Source organism: Syngnathus leptorhynchus, chromosome 4, assembly GCF_054491065.1.
Source record: "Syngnathus leptorhynchus isolate UIUO chromosome 4, UIUO_Slep, whole genome shotgun sequence".
Lineage (NCBI taxonomy): Eukaryota > Metazoa > Chordata > Actinopteri > Syngnathiformes > Syngnathidae > Syngnathus > Syngnathus leptorhynchus.
Genome location: NC_141198.1, coordinates 7,405,096 through 7,422,473, shown reverse-complemented (window position 1 = coordinate 7,422,473; position 17,378 = coordinate 7,405,096). Strand labels below are relative to the sequence as shown.

Below are 17,378 nucleotides of genomic sequence, written 5' to 3'. Positions count from 1 at the left end.
ACTTCTACTTCTGCATTATCTGGAAGAAAAACAGACGACTAAAAAAACGTGTGTGGGGGTCATCACAAAACATAAACATAAACAAATAAAGTTCAAATGATTTATCGCTTTCTCTTTTGTATAAACTGTATCACCAAAACCCTGCCATTCTGACAGTGGTTTGGTGACTTTTTAAATCCCCTGCAGCCTCCATTCACCACTCTTAAAAGTTGCATCATTGACCTTTTTTATTCCGTCAACAGACATAAAAACAAAACTTGAAAACATATTACATATTCTAAAGTCAGCTTGGACAGGCTCCAGCTCAGCCATTACATTATAACATTATAATGGATCTATAATGGAGAATGGCTGGATCTCATCTGCCACGTTACTATATATTTTGCTTTTTTTTTTTCCTTCCTGCAGGTTGCAATACAAATCCCATTTACGTTCTTATTATCACACAGTACGTTCTTAAATTTGGTTTCTCTAAATTTATATTCTGAATTGTTTGACATGGTTTGCTAAATTGATTAATGTTGGTAGTCTCGAATGTCATCGGCTTGCATAGTGCCATCTCTTCTCTGGCTGCATCTGATGTGCAATATAAGTATCTGGTGCCAAAACAAGTACATCCATCTAGTATCAATTTTATAAAGTACTAATCTTCATTAGCGTCACGAGTGAGCTATATAGCCTATCCCAGCTGATTTGGTGAATAAACCTAACAATTTACACTCACAATAGACAGTTAAGAGTCTTTAATGAATCTAACTTGCATGGTTTGGGAATGTGGCAAGAAGTACCCAGCGAGATCTCACGCAAGCACGGAGGAGAACAAGTAAATTCTTTCAACCACCCGGATGCTCAGGATGATACTTGTCAGGAAAAACAATGGATTATGTTATAAAGGACCTTTGCTTAACTTAGCTCTTAACAATGGAGCACCCACCCCTAATGTGGACACATAGAGGGGCTTACTATCTTAATCCTCTTGTAGTACATATGTATCTGCTGTTTTAGTTCGAGGGAGGCAGAAACCTTGCATTGGGCTGAACTGCCAAGAATGTAAAGATCTAGTCCTCTAATTGATTAATTAACTATAAATGATTTGTAATCGCATTGTGTGAAATCCCACAATAAAAGTGTTTCTATATGAATTTCTCTGTGTAATTTAAGACGGCTGCAAAAAGGTTCACACGTTTTTTTTTTTAACATCCTACTTGTATTCTTTGTTCACATAGTTCTCTTTAAATCACCTATCCAATCAATGCTGAGTCTAAATGATCGTTTATGTATGTCCTGATGCATTTGTTCAGATATGCCAACCTGTCCACATTACCTCAGCCGGGGAGATCAACAGGGGATAATGCTATTTAGATGTCCTGTAAGCACATGGATCCTCTCAGTCAGCAACATTAATGGGGCCATGAGGTATCCTGCTTAGATCTTCCATGCTTAGGTAAAAGGCTGTTTGACAGAAGGAATGCTGACAGCTTGTGTCAGCCGACATGGGGAGCACTGGCAAGATGTTCCAGTTCTTCAACAGGAGACAAAGTCTCTTCCCTAACTACAAAGTCACAGGTTGTGACGTTAATCGGAGATCTTCAGAGATTGTTTATCCGTCGGCAAAGGAGAGCTGTGTGAGGACATGGAACTCCATGCAAGAGCTGAGCAAAGACATCTACGACATCTACGCCGAATATGAAGATGAAGATGATGATGCCCAGCAGGGTCCCTCCAAACAAATTTCCCCATCCAAGAATTATATGATCAACATCAATGTAGGTGGGATGCCCTTTCAAATTGCCTACAAGATGGCAGCGAGGTACCCCAAGACCAGAATCGGACGACTGGCCACTTACACCGACCACAACATGAAAGTGGACCTGTGCGATGACTACAATGTGACCAACAACGAGTTCTTCTTCGACAGAGACCCCGAAATCTTTCACAGCATCTTCAATTTCTACCGGACCGGTGTGCTGTGGATCAAGGACGAGCTGTGCCCCCGCAACTTCCTGGAGGAGATCAACTACTGGGGGGTCAGGATCAAGAACACCCACCGCTGCTGCCGCATCTCCTTTGAGGAAAGACAGGACGAGCTGAACGACCAGCTGAAGATCCAGAGAGAGCTGGAAGCCGAGGTGGAGATCGAGGAGAACGAATCGCTCTTTCAAGATATGTTCATGGGCCAAAGGCGCCGAACCATTTGGAACTTGATGGAGAAGCCGTTTTCTTCCGTCATGGCCAAGTTGATGGCGGTGACTTCCAGTCTCTTTGTCCTGATCTCACTGGTGGCCATGACGCTGAACACAGTGGAGGAAATGCAGTACAGAGCTCATATGGGGCAGCTCAGTGGAAAGACTTACTGGGAGTACGTGGAATCCACGTGCATCGCCTTCTTCACCATGGAGTACCTGCTGCGTCTGATATCCACCCCAGACCTCAAAGCCTTCGGCAGGAGCGTGCTCAACACGGTGGACCTGATAGCCATCCTGCCGCTGTATCTCCAGGCCATTCTGGAATTCTTTGACAACAAGGAAAACTACATGAAGCACGAGGCCGACATGCAGGCCGTGAGCCAGGTGGGAAAGCTCGGACAGGTCTTGCGCATCATGAGACTGATGCGGATCTTTCGTATTTTGAAGCTGGCCCGACACTCCACCGGCCTGCGGGCGTTCGGTTTCACTCTGCGCCAGTGCTACCAGCAAGTCGGCTGCCTGTTTCTTTTCATCACCATGGGGATCTTCAGCTTCTCTGCTATGGTTTACACCGTGGAGCATGACATGCCCCAAACAAACTTCACCAGCATTCCTCATGCGTGGTGGTGGGCATCTGTAAGTATGTCTTCATAAAGTTGGAAGGTGTGGTGGAATCTGTTTCAAAATTAGGCTAATTAGCCCTCTTTTTCCGACAACGAGGCTTCAAAATTCAATCACCTCATTCTGCTTTGTGACTAAACTTACTTGAGGAATAAGTGATGCCTAAATGTGTAACCGAAAACCAGACGATGCCCTCTTCAGTTAATCGACTGACACATTCTATCCAAACGTGCGAATCTGTCACAAAAACAAGTTCCGGTGGTGCCTGACACAGCTCTACAATAAGTTTAAGTTTATAAGTTCATTTGTTTATAGTATGTTTTTAAGTGCCGATTGCAGAGTGCGTTGAACCTGCACTCAGCCACCACTTCAATGCCATCCATTTGTTTGTCCATCCATCCATCCATCCATCCATCCATCCATCCATCCATCCAGCACGTTCACACGCATGATACTCACAAGTATCCTAACATGCATGTTTTTGGAATGTAGCAGAAAACCTATGCAAGCACAGGGAGAACAAGCAAACACCATTTGACCAGACTAAATTTAGAAGGCTGTTTTGCATAAAAGTAGAATTTATAAGGATTTATATGGTATTTAAGAAGTTGCTAAAGCATATCTTAAACAAGTCAACAAAATACAGTTCCTTTTCCTCATAATGATTGTGACTGCTCTCCCCTGCGCAGGTCAGCATCTCCACGGTGGGCTACGGCGATGTTTACCCGGAGACCATCCTAGGTCGCCTCTTTGCTTTCATCTGCATCGCTTTCGGAATCATCCTCAACGGTTTACCCATATCCATCCTTTTCAACAAGTTCTCAGACTACTACTCCAAACTCAAGTCCAATCAGTACACAGCCTCCCTCAAGAATAGAGGAAAAGTGAGATTCGCCAAGAGGACCGTGCAGAAGCTAAACGACTGCTTTGGAAACAACCACTTCCATGCGAACTGAAGTAATTGTACTCCATAACATATTTGTGGAGTGTCATATTCTCTACTTTGCTGCCTTAACAAACCCGACTAGAGGCCTGATGCAGATAACGGCTTAATCGAAACCTCTTAGCAGCATAATAGATCAAAGTTGGCTGAAGATTAAATACCTGACCAGTCTCATCAACTTGTGCTTTTAAAAGCAGAAACGTTTTTAAATAAATCACCATAAAACAGAAAATCAACATGGAGATAAATATATGGTTGATTAGTACAGCTATTTATACTCCTATGGCAAATCATGTGTGCGCTCAATGTTTCCTAATATAACTAAACTGTAAATTGTCTTCCTTTTAATAAATGAGATATTGCAATGAATTTTTGTTTCAATCACACTTTCAAAATAAATTATAAAATTGTTGACTTTTTTGTTTTACTAAATTCTATTGTGCGTATGTGATATTGTGAGTGACCATCAATTTCTATTTACCGTATTGGCCCGAATATAAGACGACCCTGATTATAAGATGACCCCCTCTTTCTCAAGACTCAAGTTTGAAAAAAGACTTTTTGAACACCAAATTTAATTGTTATACAGAAAATAATTACAGTACATCTAAACAAATGATTATAACAATGTATTCGAGAGACCCACTTTTCTCCAGATTGTCAGTACTATGCTTTGGCCCACAACAAAACTGAGTTTGAGACCCCTGGTCTAAAGGAATCTATGTCCCTACAAAGTCGAGTACCCAGAGAAACCTCGTGGCTTGCGCAAGTATGGTGAGAACATGGAAACATTTGCAATTGTTCTGTTAAGAAGCTGTTGTTGGCCACCACTTCTGCGCAGACTCACTAACACAACACAACTCCAACTTCTGAAACCACTTGCCCCCTACAGGCACACATACCACGTTACCTACTGTAATTACACTGTAAAAAAAAATAAAAATAAAAATTTCATTCTTTGATTAGGTTTTTATATATTATACAGTGCTATGTTCTTTGCTTAAAGAACATTTTAGAACTCGTGGAGTTTTTTGAGAGTCTGGAATATAACAATAGTATTTGAATAAAATTCAATAGGTTAAAGTGGTTTGAGTAATGTAACTAAAAACTGGAGAAAAGTCAACCATTTCTAGTAAATGTCCAGAAGGTGGCAGCACGTTGACAATGCCATGTCGCTGCCCAGCCACGCTCAACGACGAAGTCAACTCCTCCGCCTCCCATAATGCTTTGCGTCGATAAAGTGACCTCTCCGCTGCTAACTGCTAGCCTGTCAATGAACCATGGCTCCCCCTGTTGCAGTGTCTCCATTGATTAAGGTCTGTTTACCACGTAATATCTACAAGACAATATCGGTTCAATTATATTGATCTTATCTTGCAATTTACCATCTGCAGATATTCAGTCAATGTGTCGCTTACCTAATGGTTCTTGCCCCGTTTTCTCTCGCGCCATGACAACCAGTCAAAATAATAACGTATGCTTTTACCCGAAACAATACTGACGTGATGGTAAAAAGTTGACATCTTTTGCAGAATATCCAGCATCCTTTTATTTACTCAAAGAGGAATAAATTCAAGCTTGAAGTTTTGAGGCACCGTTTTGAAGTAACGTACAGGTCCCCGATTTACGGCGACGTAACCCGAATTTGAAGAGATCATGAACCAACGGTAACGTAGCAGTCAAGCCATAATGTGGGCAACTGCAGGTCATAAATATTCAAGTGTAAAATTCGTAGCCGCTGGGGAAATTAGTTCATTGCACGCCCTTCGTTGTTGCAAAAAAATCTTGTGTCGAGGACTCTTTGTCACATGGGGCGTGAATAATTATTCACGATAATAGATGATTCCATCCAACATGTTCATGTGTTGCATTCCAGACTGCCAGATATTCAGCTTTGATCGCTGGCATCTTTTATGGCAAGAGGAGATATGGTAAGTTGGCCCCTAAAACAGCGCTCCCCAACCTTTTTTAGCACCAAGGACCGGTTATTGGCGGATAAATACAACAAAATAAAATGATACAACACCAACAACATAACATGAGTAATATTATAGAGGTGTAGAAGGGAATCCGGTTCATTTTTTCCAAAATAAAGGAGCATTCAGACTCAGATGAGCAAAACAGAAATAATACAAGTTATTTAGTCTTTCTTGTGCGGCCCGTTACCAAACGATCCACGGACCGGTACTGATCCTTGGCTTGGGGATTCGGGGACCACTGTCCTAAAATATGCTTTATTACGAACTCCACTGAGTATCAATATTTTTATCCACCTACTTTGAACACATTTCTCTCTGTTCAGATAACTTGAAGCCGATTGCAGCTGAGGAGAGGAGGATTGAGGAGGAAGAAAAGAAGGCCCGTGAGGAGCAGGAGCGCATTGCCAAGCAGCTAGCTGAAGGTAAACAAATGTGGTAGACATATTTCGGGCATGCTGAAATGTGAAACAAATTGCATGTTCGATAAAGCAGAACTGTTACTGTTCTACTTGCAAATGTAGTGACCTAATCATGTATGACTTTTTCCTTACAGCAAACGAAGACACCATTCTGAAGTAAACCCACATGTACAGTTCCGAACTTGCCCTTTGTCATTTTGAAACGAGCAATGCGAGTGCTCAACCATTCACACGCTCCCATGTTGTAGATATTGTGTAGAATAATTTATTTCTCTGCATTGCCTGCTTCTGCTTCTGTTTTAACAGTAATCATGTAAATAATTGCCTCCAACCCCCCTCCCCCGCCCGCCCGCCACCGTTTTCCCATCCAACTGTTACATTAATTGAAAAATGCACTCTTAAACAATAGAAGTTTTCCCTTTGTATATGTAAACCACCTTTTGCTCAGTCTGTGGATTTGCTTGAATAAATGTAAGAGTGGTAACATTCATATGAAGTTGCATTTTTGACCAGATTCCTTGTCATTTGATTGGAGCTGACTTATAAATAATGTTAAATAATTTCAATGCATGGAAATTTGGCGACTCAATTTTCCATCCATGCATTTTGGTTGCTTGAAGCTCATCCTAGTTAGCTTTGGGTGAAAGGCAGACTTCTCCCTGCACGGGTTGTCACTCAATCATAGGGCACGCATAGAGACAACCAGCCAAGGCACCCATTTAAGACACGTCATGGCACAGCACAAAACAAAAATGCTAAAATAATGATCATCTAAATGCACTTGTTTTGGTGTGATGCCTTTTCAAGCGCATTGCCATACACTCAAATACAGAGGAAAGTCCGTATCCAAGAGTGACTGGTCTCCGTTGACGGCAACCTGACATGACGCCGGTCCAGATAACGTGAGGTCACGTCTGGTTAAGAAGGTGTGCCTCTTCAACTGGATCAGTCCAAGCCAGCAATCAGACTTAGCTAACACCTCAATGCAAGTTGCCAACTATAGCTGTACAAAGCTATTTATTCTATGGCTAAACTTAGTGCTCAGCTTCTGTAGTCCAAAAAAGTTGCTCAGAAATATTGAAGGAAATGTATAGTGTTAATATCAGCAAACTTCATATAACTATAGCTTTGAATTGAAATTTCAGGATGACTATATCAGATGGAGTGAACATAATTGATTTCATATATTTAGTAAGCATATATAATAATAGCAAAGTATGTCACAGGTGTAAAACCTCCATTTGGCCATAACATTTCACGTGGCTAGCTAAAACAAACCATAAAGCATCTGTCATTTTTTTGGCTAAAATCTGCAACAAACTTGCTAATTGTCTTAATTTTTACCAAATCAAACTAGTTACCATGATTTATCAGTCCAAAATTTGGCATCCATCAATTTGTTGTTATAATAATAATATGATAGGATTATATTTGACCTGTGAGGAAGTAAAAAAAAAAAAAACTTTATAGGATAGTTTATAGGATTCAACTGCACGTCGTCGTAAGCCTGCCACTATTTATAGACGCTACTTAACAGAACAATTGAGACGTGAACGCCTGAACTGCCGCTGACATAACATTACGGATGCCTTGAATGAGTTGATCTTAAAACTAGCCACCAGAAAACTGTTTGTCTTATTCTTTATCAAAAATGACTTCATAATTACCAGAACTTGTGTGCAATTTGGACACAATTTAAAAATAGGATTCGAGTAAGCATCTCATTTAGTGGGAAGTTGAAGTGAGTTGAAACCATTCATCCAATCATTTTCTGTATTGAAGTTGTTATTAGTGTAGCAGGAGCGCTGGAGTCTATCCCAGCTGACTTTGGACAAGAAATGGATTGGTCACCCGTATATATATATAATTTATATGAGTGCACGGTTGTCAAACTCCAGTCATCATTTTCTGTGACGCACCAAAGCAAATGCAATGCATCCATTTGACGTTTTTTTTTTTTGCTAAATGGATGTGTTCGTTTTATTTGGACAGAAAAGCTGCACGAAAAGTGGAAATTCCTTCCAAACTTGAATTGGACAATAGAAAGGAATCAAAATATTTGTTTAGCGCTATTTTCCCTGAATATGGACTCCAAATTCAATTAAATCTGTCAGATAGTCTGTAATACTATATTATAATTCAAACTTGATGTGATAGAGGAAGGAAAGAGGGCATATCAGGAAAGAGGGCATATCAGTGCAAACAGTTCATTTAAAAAAAGTAACTAGCACCTCTGATTAAAATAAATTAATAAAAATGGGTTGACCACTGTAATACTCAATAATATAGAGAAGTGACCATATTCATCATGACCCTCTGAAGGAAACTGTAACTACCATATTGGCCCACACGGAAAATTTATTTGACACCCATGATTTTGACCTTTCACTTAACGTGTAGAACCTACAGGCCCAAAATAAATCACATGTAAACACTAAATACGGCCACGTGGACCTGTCTGGTCCTTGACCCACCCCAGCACACGAATCATTATGTATGTTATTATGTGACTCGGCAAACAATTACATAAAGCCTAAACACTGCTGAATGCGAGGGCTCACCAGATTACGACGGGGGGGATTTGGTTAAATGGATTAACGGTAGATTTACACTCCATATTTAGGTTCAAGACATGAAAATAAACTGAGTCAGGCGCCCTTCAGGTATAAAAACTGCAATGCCGGCTTGTTGCTCACAACTCTGAATTGGACCTTCCTGCTTTCAACTTGCTGCTCCCCCTTCAAGGTAAGTTGAGAGTCCAAAGATGAAGGCCTGCTCCAGAAACTTCATTTGAAATGTGAAGCCAACTAATGTTCACTCGTCTTTGTCTAGGATGGACTTCCAAATGTTTGCCGTGGTCATGCTGCTGCTAGCCAGCGTGGAGCACAGCTTGGCCAGCTGCGTGGTGGACAGCTTCACTGTCAAACAGGATTTTGACCCCCAAAGAGTAAGTCTGCATTCTTTCAGAAAGAAGAAGATCGTGCATGCTCCCTGGTTCATGTTCTCCATCATTCATGAAGATTGAAAAAAGCAATAGGCACATTCTGACAGTTTATAAAGAAAGTAAGACGGGAAAAAGTTCAAACTCTCTAATGCAAGCAGTTTAGCATTCAAGTACAAACGAAAAAAGTGGTACTACTTGTTATTGTGTTGTGAATGATTGTAAAAGCAGCTTTATTTTTGTCGTCAGTATGCAGGCAAGTGGTACGCCTTGCAGAAGAAGGATCCAGAGGGTTTGTTCCTTCAGGACAACATCTCTGCTGAGTACACAGTTGGAGATGACGGCGCTATGGTGGCCTCCTCCAGGGGCAGAGTTACTCTGTTCGGGTGAGCAGTGGTTATCACCTGCGCTTGCGTTCGTTCAACCACCGCATGTTCCTCGATGTGATCCTTTTCCAACAATGTTCAGGTTCTGGGTGGTGTGTGCTGACATGGCCGCTCAGTACTCTGTGCCCAACCCTGAAAGCCCAGGCAAGATGTTCATGAACTACCAGGGGCTGGCCAGCTATCTGTCAAGTGGAGGTATGGGCAATAAATCTTGCACACACAAAAGGTCTTGTGCACAAGGATCGCCGCTATGGACATTATGACAATTCGATATCATATTTTTGAAATGATTGATTTTGTCTTTTAAACACTAAATGGTTTCCAATAAAACAAGTGTCTCCTGTTTACAATACAACAATAATAATTAGGATCGACATCATCAGGATTTTAGAGTCAATTAATGATCAGTGAAAAAATTGTGAAAAAAAACAGTGCCACCAAAGGTACTTTGAATAAACAATTTTATTGAATTAAATTGGAGCAGCGTGGTGAAAATGTTAACACTTTTAACCTCATAGTCAAGAGGTTAGGCTTAATGAAAGCACTTAGTTGTGCGGGTGGACATCTGCATAAATGCTTGTTTGTTGGTGAATAGTTATTATTACTATGCCTCTTCCTCAAAGAATGGATTTTTTTTCAATTTTAAAACATCTTATTGGAATAAACAATTGCATGGACTTAAATAGAAATCTATTGTGCAGAATCAACACACACACACCGCCTCTGACTTATCGTGTGCTTTATGCTTCTCCAGGTGACAACTACTGGATCATTGACACTGACTATGACAACTATGCCATCACCTATGCCTGCCGCAGCCTGAACGACGACGGAAGCTGCGGGGACGGCTACGCCCTGGTCTTCTCCCGCAATCCACGCGGCCTGCCACCTACTATCCAGAGAATTGTGCGCCAAAAACAGGAGGAAATCTGCATGGCGGGTCAGTTCCAGCCTGTGCTGCAGTCCGGTACGTGTTCACAAGTTTGGATTTATTTTAGGGGTTATAGCCAAGGTGGGATATTTGGACTATACATGAATCCCTTTATTGTTTTCCTTCTCATCAGGAGTTTGCTAAACCTGACGCAACCAGGAGCTGGAGAGAATTTGATGAGTCAGAGGAATGAAGTCAACACTCCATTTAAGCTAACCTAAGACACAAGAATTATCCTGTTCAATCTAAAATTGTCAATGTTGTCATGAGAGACCACCCCAATGAAATGTAACGCATATGCCAAGATAAAAAGAATTTTTTTTTTGGTCATAAACACATTAATGGTTCAACTCTGTGCTGATTCAACTTTCTGGAGAACATTTTATTTTAAAAAAACTGCAAGGTTCATTGTGTTTTTAAAATTATTTTATTAAAAAAATACAATTTATTATAATGACAACCCAAGTATGCGTCGTCGTTGATATTTAAAATTTGTATTTGTAAATAAATGCATGGCTAAGTGACAAAAAAAATCTGCAGATTAGTTACATAACAGTCTGAGATGAAAGTTGATGAGCCACATCTAAAGCTCCTCTGAATACTCCTCAGGCAGCGAGTACATCCCAGGCCTGCTCCAGTAGTCCACAGCTCGAACTCTGTACCAGCCGCTTACCTGTTGGTCGGCTGAGCGACACAACATGCCAGTCAACATCATTAACTTAGCTCACATTTAACTAAGATTTAGGATATTTGTCTCACCCCGCCCTATATTTGCAGAGTTTATTCGCCTCAATCGACTGATTTAAATACAGATTTAATTTGTTCGTCTGCACAGACATAATATATACTGCAGTAAGAAGTCTACTTAGAATACACAAAGCCTCCGTGAGGAAAGAGTTGATTAATTTTTGTTTTGATGATAAGTTTACTTGTAGAGATTTAAGCATTCTTTCTGAAATTTTACCCAGAGTACCCTAAACGTTTATGACAATAGTCTGTCATCAATTCCACAATTGAAATCAATTTATGTTGAATTGACTTCAGATGCCCATTGGGAACGTATAACGTTGTATATTAACATAGAAAAACTCATAATAACGCAAAACCATCTTACCGGGTGAATAAACAAATGATGTGAAAATGGTGTTGTGGCTATTAATCCTGCTGAAGTCCTTCTGATTTGCAGAGTGCTCCACTTCAAAGGTGCGAATGCATCTGCAAAGAACAAATGGATGTTTTATGCGGTCCTTACACAACACTTACATAAAAAGTCCCACTCAGTTTGCACCCACTTGGAATCAACACAGTCATCAGACCAGATAATGAGGACTTGGCCTTTGGTGATCCTGATGAAGCGCAAACCATTGACCTTGAAAGGCAAACAGAACCGACAGATCAAGCACTTGTGGAATATTTGACCTCAATTTAACCAGCCAAGTATTTATTTGATATCCATCTTAAAGGCCTCGTACTAGCAGTGGATGCCTGTACAAAACGATAACTCGTCTTAATCAACTTGTGCTTCATTGACTTTGAGCATGTGTTGGACACAAATCTACCTCATCACTCAAAAGAGTCAAAGTACTGACCTGGTTTGAAGACGTTTTAGGTCGAGCACATACATGTAACAGCAGCACAGAGGGAACGTGCAGTCTTGCTTTCAAAGTCAGAGTGTCACCCGTAGGCACCGGCCGAGGTCCGTCAACGAGAGGGTCCTGACAAAGTAGCATATGATAAAATAAAACCTAGTATATTAAAGGGTTATAGAAAATGGATGGATGGATATTCTGTGATGCCCAACTAGCTGAAACGCAGTGTTCTATTTAATGCTTCGTTTGTGGAATGTGAATATAACAAGCAAAATCCATCTGGTTTTTATCTATCTTAGGGAGCGGCCATTTTGCCACTTGCTGTCAACTGGAAATGGCATCACATCTCAGGTCATAGCCAATCACAGCTCACCAAAGAACAGTGTTCTTTTACATTTTTTGTTCTGTATCTATGGAGGTCATCCATAATAATAATATAAATGTTTCAGATTGCACATCTTGGTGGATAGTTTGTCTAAGAAGAGGGTTGAAATAAGTTTGAACTCCATCTTCTTATTTCTTTGATGGTGCAGGGTGTTTCACTAAGATACAGTATAGGAATCATCAATATTTTACCATGTAATATGTATAACAATATTTCTATTTGGTCATAACAAATCCATGTTGTCTCAATTACACCAATTAAATTTGTCAGTTACATAATTCTTTTGATATAAAGTATATCATAGATTGTGTTTTGGGGTATCTTTGGCATTATATCATATTTCTAGTCATTTGGCTCATGTTGAGATCGCAGGTTCTAGTAAGGACGCATATGATTAAAATGTGCTCCAAACACAATAAAGCCATATTCAAACCTGGACGTTCCTGAGGTTTGTGAACTGCTCTGTCGTAGGGTAGACTGGGCTTCCCATGTTCTGCCATTGTTGATAGGGGTTACTCACGTTATTGTCCATTAGATATGTGACATATACAAGACCTGAATGGCAATTCCAGACAATTTAGGCATTTTAAACAACTGCTTGCTTGCAAAAGTCAGAAAGCAATTGTCGATCGTAATATAATCTTGTAGAACACAACGATCCATGCATGCAATCCACCTGTGCGCGGCTCCAGTCCTTTCAGGGACACGGTGACGATATGAGTGCTGGTAGATGTGCGGTTGTCGTCACTGCTGTAGACCAGCAAGGCGGCCTGCCAGCTGTCTGACCCTCCGGGGATTTCCGGCTGGTGGCTACTTGCGAGAACGCCCACGCTCCCACTGTAGGCATTATCAGATCCTGAGGAGTTCAAAACCTGTGCCAGGACCTGAGTCTCACCTGGAGGAGGAATGACAACAGGTCCATTAGCAATAAGAATATTTCAATCTTCTTGACATTTAGGTGATTCTTTTAATTGTTGTCAAATTTGAACAGAACAATTGAGTGTTAAAGAATTAGAGCAAAACCGTTTGTACCTAGCAGAGCCAGAAGGCCCATGACGGTGAGGATGGGTTTCCTGACGAGCTGTACGTGAGGAGGCCGCGTGTTATTGACCTGGAAGCGAGCGGTCAAAGTGCGCTGCGTAAAGGGGTGAGGATGGAAGCTGAGGAAGGCGTTGTCGTTGCTCAGCAGCGTGTAGTTGATGCTTGCATTTGCACGCATTATATCCTGATGCTGGCTGATCACCTGTCCACACACACAATTAGCATGTGCTTTACAAATACTTGAAGAACAAAGGGTTAGGGTTGATGACGTCAAGAGATTACAAGGCACTATTGTTATGTCGAAATGATCTACGTTCCGTCATCTCAAGTTACTTGATCACATTGCTATCAGAACATACGTTCCTTCACACTTCTTCGAATCTTGTAGCAATGCTTGGTGGATGCTCTTTACCTTGACGGCCATAGCAGCGTAGGTCACATCCGCTCTCCACTCCTGAGGCCGGGACCAGCCCACCAGCGGATCTGCCTCATCATTGTACACAGGGCGATTGCGGAAACCAGGGAAACGTTCTTGGATCTCTCCCATGGTCTGCATTTCCTGCTGGAGGATGGGTAAAGAGTAACCTCCGCCCTAGAAGAGAGAAGAACGCAAAACAGATGTAACTGGAGATGATGGAGTTGAAGTCAACCATGTTTGAGCTGTTGATCGAGCTTTTTGTGTCTTTTATGGCAGACAAATTTGAACAGCAGTGAACCAGGGTGCATTAACAACAATCATAACAAATTTGGGAGAGCAAATTATTCCCTATTTGTTGCCTTCTCTTAGAGTATTATTTGATGCTGTCAGGTCGAAGAATTATTTGTGCCTAATAGAAATTTCTAAATAGAAAAACATATACACACACCACTTTTTTAGTTTTTATCATTAGCTAATTTAGGGTTTTTGTTCCCATCATGAGAAAAGATGCTGTTTACATAGCATAAAAGCCAAACCAGTGCTAAGTAAGTGATTTTTTTCTCATATACTGTGCATAAGCATTGTTTAAGTTAATGAAGGAGGAGAAAGGGAAATCATTTTGTGAGCACATTAGCATTTGTGTGTCATTGTGTATATTACTTTTACGCAAGTTGAATCGGGTCAGTAGTTCTACATTTACCAGTATTTTTTAAACACACCTATCTGTACTTCTGTTGAAGCACAGATTGTGAGCACCTCGATTCAAATAAGCCTCGCATAGGCTCTTGAAAATAATCATGTTCATTCATGATAACTGGCAGACACCTTCTTGTGCAGAGCGATATAGTCCATCCGAATGCCCGTTTCTCCAGTGAAGTAGTTGGTGCCATTGTAGCAGTGTTGAAGCATGGCCCAGCAGTAAGGCGAGCGTGGCAATGAGTGACATGAGTCTCCTGGACCCCCAAACTTAAGCAAGTTGCTGGCAGCCCGCAGACCCTCCGAACAGGCATCGTAATAATTTAAAAACCCTGAGGAGCGATAACAACACAAATTCCACAGTAGATTCAATAAAGTTGGCATTTCTATGAATGCCAATTTTATCAGCGTGGTTGTACTTTTGTACAATATGTCATGGGAACTATGAAAAACATTTGGTTACCTTGTTTAACACCATTCTATCACTGAAAGCCCGTTTCACAGCTTCAGTGTGTATTCCAAATAATGGCATGGCATGATTAGTAGACACTGACAGCACACTATACCTTGAATTGACATGCTGACATTGTCAAAGTCATGGTTGTTGGGCTCGTTCCATGTTTCAAAGTTCCACTGAGAAACACTTCCAAGACCATATTTTTCTGTAAGACACAAAATGAGTCACCTTGTATTTGCTTAGAGCGATGTCATTTGGTGTTTCAAGAGATGGCAGCTGGCCACTCACCAATGTACCTCTTGGCTATGAGATGAACCAGATTCCTCCACTTGAACACTTGAGCTTTGTCTTCAAAGTCACTGAAATAATTAGAGACGCTGCCCATCAGTTCAAAACCTGCAAAATAGAAAATGTGCAAGGAAAATTCTTTTCAAAAGTGGGTTCAAGTTGATTCATTTTCATCAACATGATGGGTCTTTATTTTTTAGCCGCATATATGCGATTGGTCTTGCTCTGTATCCAGCTACGATTATCAATGAATACTGATGACGTGCTAATGTGCTAGTATTCGGTAATGCTAACCTTGAGGAGGGTAGCAAGCTCAGAAGAGAAAAGTGCAAAGGCAAACTGATAAGCGTAAAACGTCTTGCTCTAAAATTAGCAGTATTAATGTCATTTTCAAAGGCTCAAAAAATACCAGAAACCAATAAAAAATTACAATCATAAAAACCACATCCCGTAGGAACTTGAACAGAGAAAATCTTTAAGGGTTGATAAGGGTTTTACATCTTCTCTAATTCTGATTCTAATCAAAATTGATGAATTTCAAGCATTTCAAATGAATTTGTTGAATTCCTCCATAAATTAAATAATTTACTCATGAGAAATATGGAATTCTCAGGGGACAAAGGTCATTTTGGATATAATGACCTGAATGTCCTGAATGAGCGAAATATTTTGACTTTAGAATGTTTGAATTTATTGAGAAATATAGAAGGATGAGTTGTAAATTTTTTCTGTTCATTGCAAATGGAATTTTTCTCTTTTGAAATTCTGCACACAAAAAAAGCTGTCCACGTGGCATGAAAGGGTAGAAGGAAAGACTGAAGGTGAATCACAGATGGAATAGTCTAGCCTTCCGTGTGGGTAGAGCACCTGGCCGGAGTCCATTAATCCATAAGAGATTTATTAGCTGGTCCAATTTTGTAAAATTGTACTTGGGTTGACCTCCAACATCTCTGAAACAACAAAAGCAGATGTCTGCTAAGAAATTGTGATACAAACACACAATAATGGCAAGCTTGTTTGAGCTGCTCTTCACATACTGGGCTGTGATCAGCTCCATCAGCCAGTGTATTCGGACCTGCTGAATCCCTCCATGTGGAACCGAACCCACATAGGCAAGGTTCAGTTGCTGGTCAACGCTCAGATCAAAGTGGTGTGCCTGAGTGTGGGGAAGAGGAGGACTGCACATGACACACAGTGTTAACAAATGTATTACACAAATACACTCCGTCACATCAGGAAGTACTGAACTATACTTGATGTTTTGAAAATGAAGTCAACCTTTAACAGGCACAGTTGCACCCGTTCACTTTTCTCAGAAACGAATCAAGCATGACAATAAAATATAAATACACAGTTGAGACCTGAGATACAAGATACGAGTATTTCGACATACGAGTAGTCATGTATTTTTGATTTGACATGCGAGATGTGGGTGCAGCAGCTGACACTTCCCAAATAGCACTTAGGGTATCATAAGTCTTCAAAAAGAGGCTTCAAGCTGCTTATCACAACTCCAATCTGGTTACTGTCAAACTAAACATAAAACAAAAATAACTACAGGTCGTGCATTTCAAACAACTTGATTGTTACTTACCAGAAACCAGTGCTTCTCCAGAAGTGCTTCAAAGGTGCTACCGGCTTTCCAAGGTCAACGTTGATGACAAGAGAATCGGAAAAAGCGTCTGTGATACACACAATGAACGCAAAGGCAAGCAATGTTTTCAGCATTTCTGAAAAAGAGCTAAGCAACTTTAGGAATTTGCGCAAGAAAGCTGCCGATAGAAAATAAGTGAAATCATTATAAAAATGCAGTTATCTAAGAAAAACTTTGGCAATGCCCGTAATAAAACACACATACAAATAAAACAGGGCTTGATATGTTAAGAACCTCAAAAAGCACTCAAAGAGGAACGCGGGTGAAGTCAGCTGCTTAATGACGTTATTTGACTGCGACGCGTTTGTATTTATTTATTTTTTTTTTTTCCTTCAAGGTTTGCTTAAACTGCACACCAGCACTCACCAATAGCAGCAACCCGATATTATTGTTCGGTGCCTACGAGGTGTTATATTATAGAAAGAAATGTGTGAATTGCCCGAG

General features: G+C 40.6%; 4 protein-coding genes across 5 annotated transcripts; 3 read left to right on the top strand and 1 right to left on the bottom strand.

Annotated features, from left to right (window-relative positions):
* The first annotated feature begins 1,493 nt into the window (after window positions 1–1,493).
* Window positions 1,494–3,763, top strand: LOC147057803 (potassium voltage-gated channel subfamily V member 2-like). The gene is made up of 2 exons (XM_085910408.1): window positions 1,494–2,822; window positions 3,497–3,763. The coding sequence occupies exons 1-2, from the start codon at window positions 1,494–1,496 to the stop codon at window positions 3,761–3,763; spliced, it is 1,596 nt and encodes a 531-aa protein (XP_085766534.1).
* Window positions 3,764–4,952: 1,189 nt separating this feature from the next.
* atp5meb (ATP synthase membrane subunit eb) lies at window positions 4,953–6,632 on the top strand. The gene is made up of 4 exons (XM_085910274.1): window positions 4,953–5,066; window positions 5,627–5,681; window positions 6,053–6,151; window positions 6,283–6,632. Exons 1-4 carry the CDS (start codon window positions 5,031–5,033, stop codon window positions 6,306–6,308), a joined length of 216 nt encoding a protein of 71 aa, XP_085766400.1. The 5' UTR covers window positions 4,953–5,030; the 3' UTR covers window positions 6,309–6,632.
* A 2,352-nt stretch (window positions 6,633–8,984) lies between these two features.
* Window positions 8,985–10,866, top strand: LOC147057801 (purpurin-like). Its single transcript, XM_085910667.1, has 5 exons — window positions 8,985–9,095; window positions 9,339–9,475; window positions 9,558–9,670; window positions 10,230–10,442; window positions 10,540–10,866. The coding sequence occupies exons 1-5, from the start codon at window positions 8,994–8,996 to the stop codon at window positions 10,548–10,550; spliced, it is 576 nt and encodes a 191-aa protein (XP_085766793.1). The 5' UTR covers window positions 8,985–8,993; the 3' UTR covers window positions 10,551–10,866.
* Window positions 10,769–17,374, bottom strand: idua (alpha-L-iduronidase). Of its 2 annotated transcripts, none has more exons than XM_085910665.1 (14): window positions 16,875–17,013; window positions 16,318–16,436; window positions 16,148–16,230; window positions 15,281–15,388; window positions 15,102–15,197; window positions 14,665–14,867; window positions 13,834–14,013; window positions 13,413–13,623; window positions 13,057–13,275; window positions 12,814–12,935; window positions 11,996–12,121; window positions 11,699–11,775; window positions 11,521–11,621; window positions 10,769–11,090 (listed from the first exon to the last, which is right to left on the bottom strand). In XM_085910665.1, exons 2-14 carry the CDS (start codon window positions 16,335–16,337, stop codon window positions 10,990–10,992), a joined length of 1,647 nt encoding a protein of 548 aa, XP_085766791.1. In that variant the 5' UTR covers window positions 16,338–16,436; window positions 16,875–17,013; the 3' UTR covers window positions 10,769–10,989. The 2 variants fall into 2 exon arrangements, with proteins under 2 accessions (XP_085766791.1, XP_085766790.1); XM_085910664.1 differs by having other exon boundaries at window positions 10,773–11,090; window positions 16,318–16,458; window positions 16,875–17,374.
* Window positions 17,375–17,378: the final 4 nt, after the last annotated feature.